Source organism: Molothrus ater, chromosome Z (genome assembly GCF_012460135.2).
Source record: "Molothrus ater isolate BHLD 08-10-18 breed brown headed cowbird chromosome Z, BPBGC_Mater_1.1, whole genome shotgun sequence".
NCBI classification, from domain to species: Eukaryota; Metazoa; Chordata; class Aves; order Passeriformes; family Icteridae; genus Molothrus; species Molothrus ater.
Window position 1 is genome coordinate 69,627,144 of NC_050511.2, and position 9,772 is coordinate 69,636,915.

Genomic DNA, 9,772 nt, shown 5'->3' on the forward strand with positions numbered 1-9,772 from the left:
CCCTCTGTCCCCGTCCCTGTCCCCCTATCCCTTGTCCCCATCCCTGTCGCTGTCCCTCTGTCCCTGTCCTTCTGTCCCCATCCCCGTCCCGCTCCCCTCACGCCCGACCGGAAGTGGCGCCATCCCCGCGCGCCGGCGGCGTCCCCGCGCTCCGTGCGCACGCATGCGGCCGCCGGTGTTGCGGGAGGCGCGGCGGGTCCGGTCACGTGTTTCCGCCGCGCGTGGCAGCCAGCGGCGCCGGGGCAGGGTCGGGATCGGGATCGGGCTTCGGTCCGGGATGTTCCGCATCGAGGGGCTGGGGCCCAAGATGGACCCCGAGGAGCTGCGCCGCAAGATGCGCCGCGACGTGCTCGCCTCCGTCCGCAACTTCGTCATCTACGTCGCACTGCTGCGGATCAGTGAGTGACCGGCTGTCGCGGCCCGGGCGTGCGCCGGGCCCGGGCTCCGGGGCTAGGCCGAGCCCTCGTTCCCGCGAATGTCCCGGGCGCATATGCCGGTCCGGGCTCCGGGGATGTCCCGGCCCCGCGTTTCCGGGATGTGCCGGTCCGAGCTCCGGGGCTGTCCCGGCCCCGCGCTCCCGGGACGTGCCGCGGCTCGGTGCCGTGGCGGGGCCGCCCGGGGGGTGTCTCGGCGGCGGGCGCGGTGTCTGAGCTGCTGCACCAACCCGCAGCAGACTGCGCCCGACTCGGCGATGTTTTCTCCCCCAGCTCCGTTCATCCTGAAGAAGCTGGACAGTATATGAGCCCTGGGAGCCGGCGGGAGGACCTGCGGCTGCTCTCCCCGGGCACCCGCGGCGGAAGCGGCGCCACATGGCTCCCGAAGGTGTCCCCTCGGCGGGGCCGGACGGCAGCGCCCGCGGCGCCGGCAGCGCGGGCGGGCCCGCGGGGGAGCTGCGGCCGTGACGGAGCGCTCGCCGTGCCGTGAACAAAGCCCCTGTGCACCCCACACTGCGGCTGCCCAGCTCACCCCCCGTCCGTGTGAACGCCCAGCCTGCCCTGCACCCAGCCCAACAACAGCCTGATGGAAATAAACGGGAGAGCAGCTGTGCCACGGCCCTGGTCCTGCTGTGTTTGTGATAATTGATTACAGTCATGGAGCTGGCTGGGGCTGGTTCCCTGGCTGCTGCCTGGAACCCCGGGAGGGGAGGGGAGGCAGGGCAGAGGGGCAGGGGCACAGGAAGGTGCAGCTGGGGCTGGGATGTCTCCAGCCAGGGACACTCCAGGCCCTCCCTGGGCAGCTGTTCCAGGGCTCTGCTGTCCCTCCATGGACACAAGTTCTCCCTCCTGCTGCCCTGCACCTCGCTGCCCTTTATTTGATGGCCACTGCTGCTCATCCTGGCACTGGCAGCACCGAGCAGAGCCCGGCCCGTGCTCTGGCAGCCCCTGGAGATGTTGGGATGAATTGATGGCATCCCTGGCAGCGTTCCCTTCTGCAGCCTGCCCAGCCCAGCTGCCGCAGGCTCTGCCCAGCACACGGATGCTGCACAGCCCAAACCATCACACAGCCCAATGGCTGACATGAGCTGTGCTCTTTTTAGGGTCTGGAGCTGGATCAGGCCTGAAGCTCTCCCAGAGACCTGCATGCACTAGGACCCCACAGCTGTACACAAAAATGTGTTTGCAGGTGGGGCAGGGTGGGGCTGTGCCAGCTCTGGTGGCCCAGGAGCCGCCAGGATCTGCCCTTGGCTCATAGGTTTGGGGTCCTGGAAGTGCAGCTCAGCTTTGGGAATTGGGTGATAATTTGGGAGCAGTACCCTGTGCCTTGGAGGCTCCCTGCTTGCAGCCTCAGGTGCCTGCTGCATCCAGGCAGGTTATCCATCTGCATGTGGCTGTGGATTCCCCTGGGAAATGAAATCCAGGGCATTCCTGAGCTCAGCTGACCTGGAGGCTGCAGGGAGGAACAGGGCGGGGGGATTTCCTTCTGTTGTGGCCCAGGAATGTCCCTGCCAGGTGCTGGTGCTGGGGACAGTGCTGACAGCAGGCTCAGGGCTCTGAGGTCTGGCTGGGGTGGCTGTGGTGTGCCACACGCTGACCTTGGTGAAAGGATGTCACACAACACACTGGTGTCCAGCACAGCCCCAGACCCCCATGAGATCCACATGGGATGCCCAGGCCCTCGTGCCCCTCAGAGCAGCTGTTTCTGTGCCTTGGTGTGCCCAGAAATGATCCAGCCATCCCAGTTTGGTGCAGCTCTCTCATCTTCCAGCACTAGCCAGGTGTCTCTTCCCACCTGTCACCCACACTGGTGTGTCCCTGCCTTACAGGTGGCTCTGCTGAGGGTCCCCTCCCGGGGCAGGCTGTGTCATTCCTGTCACACCCACTGTGACTCCTGCTGCTGTGCAGGATGAGCAGGAGTGTCTGAGCCGCAGGTGCGGTATGGCCTTGCCAGAACCTCAGGGAATGGGGCACACAGGGGGAGGAGACCCTCCCAGTGCCACTGGTGTGCAGTGTCCCCTGGAGGGACAGGGGGTGCTGCCAGGAGAGACCAGAGCAGTGGCTCATGGCCATGATTCCAGGTGGCCAGGAGGGCCCAGGGCTGTGACAGCAGCACAGGGCAGTGACTGTCCCTGTGCTGGCCCTGCCCAGGCTCCATCTCCAGGGCTGGGTCCAGCTCAGGCCCCTCAGCTCGGGCAGGGCCCTGAGGGGCTGAAGAGTGTCCAGGGAATGGAGCTGGGAAGGGAATGGAGCCCCAGGAGGGACTGAGGGAGCTGGGAAGGGAATGGAGCCCCAGGAGGGAGTGAGGGAGCTGGGAAGGGAATGGAGCCTGTCCAGGGAACGGAGCTGGGAAGGGAATGGAGCCCCAGGAGGGACTGAGGGGGCTGGGAAGGGAATGGAGCCTGTCCAGGGAATGGAGCTGGGAAGGGAATGGAGCCCCAGGAGGGACTGAGGGGGCTGGGAAGGGGCTCAGGTGGAGCAAAGGAGGTTCAGGGGGACCCTGTGGCTCTGCACAGCTCCTGACAACGCTGCCAGATGAAGAATGGATTGCACCTGGTGGGTTAATACAATGATCATTTAGGGAAATCATTAGACTATGGAAGGGCACAATCCAAAGCGCAATAAACATTAACCAAGGAAAGGAGTGAGACGCTCCACTCCAGTGATTCCAGGCCCCACCCATTACTGAGTTAGGCCAGCTCTGCCAGCCTCTCTCCTAACTGGGCACAGCAGCACCAGTTCACCGAGTGCTCAGACACAACTGGGGGGCACTGGCCAGAGACACCCCTGGGACAGGAGGACACGTGTGCCGTCAGGGCCACCAGAGACAGGAGCACGTGTACCACCACACCCCGGGACAGGAGCAGAGGGAACGGCCTCAGGCTGGGCCAGGGCAGCTCAGGGTGGGCACAGCAGGAATTTCCCCATGGAAAGGGGGCTCAGGAACTGCCTTGGCACTGCCCAGGGGGTTTGGAGTGCCCAGCCCTGCAGGTGTCCCCTGGAGGTGGCACTCAGAGCCCTGGGCTGGGGACAGGGTGGGGATCAGGCACAGATGGGCTGGGTGGGATTTTCCAGCCTGGATGAGTCTGTGGCAGCTGTGGCCATTGGGAAATGCTGTACTGGGGTGACACCCCGGGACATGCACAGCCCTCAGCTGAGTGAGGAGTGACACCATCCTGTCCCCACCGCATGGCCCTGCCCCATCCCTGCCCCAGTGCAGCTGTGGTGCCACTGGGAACACTGGGAGCTGGTGGGATGTACTGGGACTGGGCTCTGGACCATCCTGGAGTCATGGATCACACTCCAAGGCCTGCAGAAGGCACAAGGCTGAACTGGGAGGCACTGGTCCGTACTGGAAAGCAGAGGTCTGGGCTCTACTGGGAGCAACAGTGGAAGAAATTACTGCAGAAGTGGGGACAAAAGTATGAAAGAACAAGAGAAAAGGGCAAAAACAGGGCACAAATGGCAATAAGTGGTGAGAAAAACAGTCAAAATGGGGAAACTACCACAGTAAAATGGTGAGATGTGGCAGAAACCAGCAGTGTGGGCACACCCAGCACCATCCCAGTGCAGGCCCAGTGCTCCCAGTACAGCACTGGCCTGCACCACAGGTCTTGTGGCACAATCCCAGTAAGGGCTGCCACAGTCCCAGTGTGTGCCCAGTGCCTCCAACACACCACCAGCACTCCCAGTACATGCCAGTGAGCCACAGCTCTTCAGGCAGGGTCCCAGTATGGCCCCAGTGCTCCCAGAGTGACACCAGCATGACCTACAGTCAGATCCCCAGTGTTCCCAGTATGAACCCAGTGCTTCCAGCACAGAGCCAGCCTCAGGCTGCAGCTCTCCCCAAGCGGGCCACAAGTATATTCCCAGTGTTCCCAGTATGGGTCCTGTGGCTCTGACAGCAGCTCCCGTGCACGCCCCAGCACAGGCCCCAGAGATCCCAGTGCTCCCAGTGCAGGTCCCAAGGTTCCCAGGGCACTCCCAGCACAGGTTTCAGTGCACTCCCAGTGCTCTCCCAGTGTTCCCAGAACAGCCCAATAAACATTTTTCAGCTCACCCCAACCCAGTGCTGCTTGGGCTGGGTCCCCAAACACTCAGAATTCCCCCCAGAAACGATGTCACCATCCTGCCATTGCCTTTATTGGTGGGTGGGCGCAGGGGGTCACAAGATCAGGCCCCCCCCAGTGAACTCCATTCGCTGCCAAGAGGGGAGAGAGGAAGGGGTCAGTGGGGGGCCCTGGGGTCTGACCCAGCACCCCTGACTCTGCAGTGTCCCCAACACCCTTCACAGTCGGGTGACCCCAGAACCCCCCGACTCTGCCCCCATCACCCCTGACCCTGCAGGCTGAGCCCAACACCCCTGACTCTGGGCTGTCCCCAGCCATCACCCCCCACTCTCCAGGTGTCCCCAGCAGCCGTCTCACCTGCGGGGGGGTGACAAAGGCCAGCCAGTCTGAGGGGCGGGTGGGCAGCAGCCCCATGGCCTGGCATTTGTAGAGGGCCAGTGCCAGCCCCAGCCCATTGCCCACCAGGAACACGAGCCCCTGCAGCGCCCGCCGGCTGGAGCTCTCCAGGGCCTTCAGGGCTGGGGACACAGGGGATTGGGGTGCCTCTCAGTGACACCCAGGCTGCGGGGCTGGCATGGGGGCAGGGGGGTGGGCAGCGTCACTGGGGAACTGCTGGGCACAGGGGAACGGTGGGGGGATGACTGTGGGAGACATCTGTCTGTCTGTCCATGGGGCTGAGGGGACACCCAGGGGACTGCGGGGACACCCAGGGGACTGCGGGGACACCCAGGGGGCTGTGGGGACACCCAGGGGACTGCGGGGACACCCAGGGGCTGTGGGGACACCCAGGGGGCTGTGGGGACACCCAGGGGACTGCGGGGACACCCAGGGGGCTGTGGGACACCCAGGGGGCTGTGGGGACACCCAGGGGGGTGAGGGGACACCCAGGGGGCTCAGGGACACCCAGGGGACTGTGGGGCCACTGTGGGACATCTGGGGAGTGTGGGGACACCCAGGGGGCTGTGGGGACACCCAGGGGACTGTGGGTACACCCAGGGGACTGCGGGGACACCCAGGGGATTGAGGGGACACCCAGGGGGCTCAGGGACACCCAGGGGACTGTGGGGATACCCAGGGGCTGTGGGGACACCCAGGGGGCTGAGGGGACACCCAGGGGGCTGTGGGGGCACCCAGGGGACTCTGGGGACACCCAGGGGAACTGTGGGGCCACTGTGGGACATCTAGGGACTATGGGGACAGCCAGGGGACTGAGGGACACCCAAGGGGCTGTGGGGACACCCAGGGGGCTGTGGCACATTCAGAGGGCTGTGGGGACACCCAGGGCTCTGCAGGGACACCCGGGGCTGTCCCCGTGGGGCTGTCCCCACACGCGGGCTGCACTCACTGGCAGACAGGGACATGAGTGCCTGCAGCGGGCGCCAGCCCATCATGCAGACCATCATGGCCGGGAAGATGGAGATGGTGTTGCCGGCCATGTACATGATGAACAGGTTCATGGGGATCTGCTTCAGCGGCGCCAGAGCCACGTCCCAGCAGCGCTGCAACCACAGGGGACAGGGGCATGGGGACGCGGTATTTGGGGACCCAGGGAGGGTGTGGGGACTCGGCATTTGGGGGATCCCGGGGCAGGGAGCGCCCGTCACTCGTGCCCGGGGCTGGGGGAGGGACGCGGGGCAAGGACCACCCCCACGGGGAGCCTGAGGCAGGGAGCGGCCCCCAGAGCTGCCCGGGGTGTCGGGGACCAGGGAGCACCGCTGGGGACCCGGGGGGACCGGGCCGGGGGCTGCCCCGGTGGGGTGGGAGTGCGGGGAACCCGGGCCAGGGACCGCTCCCGCAGAGGTGCCCGGGCCGTGTGGGGACACGAACAGCCCTCCAGCCCCGCGGAGTGCCGGCCGTCCCCCGCTCGCTCCCTCACACCTTCTCCATGAGGATCTTGTCGCTCTCGTGGACGCCGCCCTCCCCCAGCTGCCGGTCAGCGAAGCCGAGCGGGCCGCGGCCCTCGGCGGCTCCGCGGGGCCTGCGGACAGCGGGGCGGGTGAGGGGCCGCTCGGGTCCCGGGTGTCCCCCGGGTGTGTTCCGGGTGTCCCCCCGGGCCTCACCGAGCCCCTGGCGCCGCCCCCAGGTCCAGGGCCCACTTGAAGCGCCGGCCCCGCAGCGCCGCCGCCGCCGCCGCCATCGCTGCGCCGCGTCACGGGGACAGCCGCGTGCAACGTCATCACGGGGCGCCGGCCGCGCGACAGGGACACGCCCCCCGCCACAGACTGACCGACTGACACGGACAGACAGACACTGACAGACACTGACACACACAGACACACACAGACACACAGACTGACAGACTGACGCGGACAGACAGACACTGACAGGCACTGACACACACAGACACACAGACTGACCGACTGACACGGACAGACAGACACTGACAGACACTGACACACACAGACACACAGACTGACAGACTGACACGGACAGACAGACACTGACAGACACTGACACACACAGACGCACAGACTGACAGACTGACGCGGACAGACAGACACTGACAGGCAGACAGACAGACACAGACACAGACACACACAGACACAGACAGACACACAGAGACAGACACACAGACACACACAGACACACACAGACAGTGATAGACAGACACACACAGACACAGACAGACAGATACAGACACAGACAGACACACAGACAGCCCCTTCCTCACACAGACTGAGAGACAGATACAGACGCACACACACACAGAGGCACACAGACAGACATGGCCCCTTCCCCACGCACAGACAGACAGACACACAGACAGACAGCCCCTTCCTGACACACACAGACAGACACACACAGCCCCTTCTCCACACACAGACAGACACAGACAGACAAACACACACACACAGACATACATACACAGACAGAGACAGACACACACAGACATACACAGACAGACAGACACACACACACAGAGCCCCCCCGCCCCGTTCTGCCCCCGTGTCTCGTTTCTGCCCCGCGCTCCCCGCAGGTTTATCCTGGGGGAGCCGTGATCTCCAGTGAGCTCGGCTGGCTTCTGTGAAAAATGCTATTTTGTGATTGGCTTTTGGCAAATATTCAAGTGAATATTATTTGTGTTGTGTTAGAAAGTTATGCTGTATTAATTCTCTTAAATAGTGTGTTAAATATAGTTGTAGGTTATAACATAATGTTAAAATAGAAACTTTGCTATGTAAGATACTTTTCCTAAAGAAAGGACTGGCACTGAGATGGCAGCCACAGGACACCTGAATCTTTCAGAGAAATGGAATTTATTGCTCCATTATCAGAAGAAATGAACTTCTTCCTGCCTCACTCAGCCCTGAAGAGCTGTCAGCATTCAGAGGAAGCAGCTGACACTGCCCAGACAGAATCCTGTCTTTGAATGGAATTGATGCACCATGGATGAGGTGTATGAATGTGCAACAGGCTGTTGTTTTAAGGGTTAATCCTCTGTTAATGTGGGCCTTTTTTCAGGCTTATTTTGCCCAGAAAAGGTACCCAGACTGTCCATAACTCTTTGTTTTTATTGTCTCATATTATCCTAATCCAAATTGTCCAAATTATTATTACTCTAATTGTATTACTATTTTGATAACCATTTTATTACTATTAAACTATTAAAATTTTAAGAACAAGTGATTGGCGTTTTCCACATATACCATTGCCCTCCTTCCCCTCGCTCCCTGCTCTGGTGAGCCGCAGGCTCTGGGCAGCCCCAGCACGGCCTCGCCGACACCGGGAGGGGCCCGGGGGTCCCGCAGCAGCTGCGTGGGGGCTGCCCAGGGCACGGCAGCACCTTCTGAGCCCTCTCTGACCCAGGCTGAAGGGTGCTCACCGGCCTCCCCGAGCTCCTCTCTCCAGAGCCGTGCAGGGAATGCGCTCACAGCTCAGGGATGGGGCCCTGCCACACCAACTGCAGCAGCACCTCACTGCAAACACTGCTGCGAAAGCAGCTGCTGCTGTCTCCCTCCTCCCCCTGAGGCAGCGGCTGGGGTAATCTACAAGCAAGCAGGTCCATAGTTGTCAGCACCCAGGACATCCCTCTGTCTGTCCTGAGCAGCCCAGACCCTGCCAGGGGGCTCAGAGACCCTGGCACAGAGCCCAGGATGCCCCTGTGGGATTGATTGTGACCCCTGGGGCAAGTTACCAACCTTAGAGGAAGATCAGCAGGCGATAACAGTTTAGATAGAATAATAGTGAAGTTATCACGAGGTGAAAAAGTAGATTTTGGGGTTTTTGGTATGGGGGTTCAGGGGGCAAGATGGAGGGATCTGGGCATGTCCAGCCTTTCTCCTTCTTCTTCTTGGCCTCCATCTCCTGGGTGATGTTGGCACTTTTGGGTTGGTTTAGAGTAGAAGCTCAGTGTCTAACACAGGTGACAGGTATTGGGAAGTAACTGTAAATATTGCACAGGTAGTTTTTAGTATAAAAAGATAACCCTGCCCTGGGGCAGGCAGAGTGCCTCTGACTGTCCTGCTGAGCAGACCTGGGCAGGACAGGAGAAATAAGGAACAATAAACAACCTTGAGACTGAGAAATGAAGAGCTCTGACTGCTTCTTTGAGTGCCAGGCTGGGAAAAGAGACTTTCTAACACATCTTGGGGTCACTGTGAGCAGCTACAGATCCCGACACATAGTGATGCCATTTTGGATTTTGCCTTTTTTCTATGTTCTCTGTATTCTTCACACATATCTTTGTAGCTCCGTAGCCTATTGTATTAGTGACTAGATTTCCCAGTAATTTTCCATGGCCTTGCCCTAGGGAAAAAGAAAAATTCCAGAGCTCAAGCCCCAGGGGGACAGAGCCCCTGTGCTTTCTTGGCTCTTTCCTGGCTCCCAAGGTTGAGAGCAGCTCTTGGAGATAGATTTCATGGACAAAGTGCAGCCAGTGCCAAGGGAGAGCTCCAGAGAAGGGGCTGGACCTGGGGGTGGGGAATTCCATCACCAGTTGTGCACCACTTGGTCCTTTTTTTGTCAATTATGCTGATTTGCTGAACTTAAGACAAACTGTACTCATCCTACATGAGTGGGATTTTGTGGACATCTTTCCATAACTGCCCCTGAAAGCCTCCAAATGAAAAAAAAAACCTTTTATATTACCTCGTTGCTTAAATTGTGCCAAGTTTCATTTCCAGGATAGGGAAAAAGGCAGCAGTACAGGGAATGTGCTCTGCCAGGACCCCCAGCACGCCTGGCTGCCCCGGGCTGGAGAAGCCCCCCATCCTGGAGCTGCAGCACTGGGAGCTGCTCATGTTGCAGCTGCTTTGGCAGCGAGTCCCT

The 9,772-nt window shown here is 61.1% G+C and overlaps 2 protein-coding genes across 2 annotated transcripts; one reads left to right on the forward strand and one right to left on the reverse strand.

Annotated features, from left to right (window-relative positions):
• The first annotated feature begins 201 nt into the window (after window positions 1-201).
• TOMM5 (translocase of outer mitochondrial membrane 5) lies at window positions 202-1,050 on the forward strand. The gene is made up of 2 exons (XM_036403292.2): window positions 202-398; window positions 708-1,050. The coding sequence occupies exons 1-2, from the start codon at window positions 278-280 to the stop codon at window positions 740-742; spliced, it is 156 nt and encodes a 51-aa protein (XP_036259185.1). The 5' UTR covers window positions 202-277; the 3' UTR covers window positions 743-1,050.
• Window positions 1,051-4,555: 3,505 nt separating this feature from the next.
• On the reverse strand, window positions 4,556-6,654 carry EMC4 (ER membrane protein complex subunit 4). Its single transcript, XM_036403183.2, has 5 exons — window positions 6,565-6,654; window positions 6,383-6,482; window positions 5,850-6,003; window positions 4,862-5,022; window positions 4,556-4,635 (listed from the first exon to the last, which is right to left on the reverse strand). Exons 1-5 carry the CDS (start codon window positions 6,639-6,641, stop codon window positions 4,600-4,602), a joined length of 528 nt encoding a protein of 175 aa, XP_036259076.1. The 5' UTR covers window positions 6,642-6,654; the 3' UTR covers window positions 4,556-4,599.
• Window positions 6,655-9,772: the final 3,118 nt, after the last annotated feature.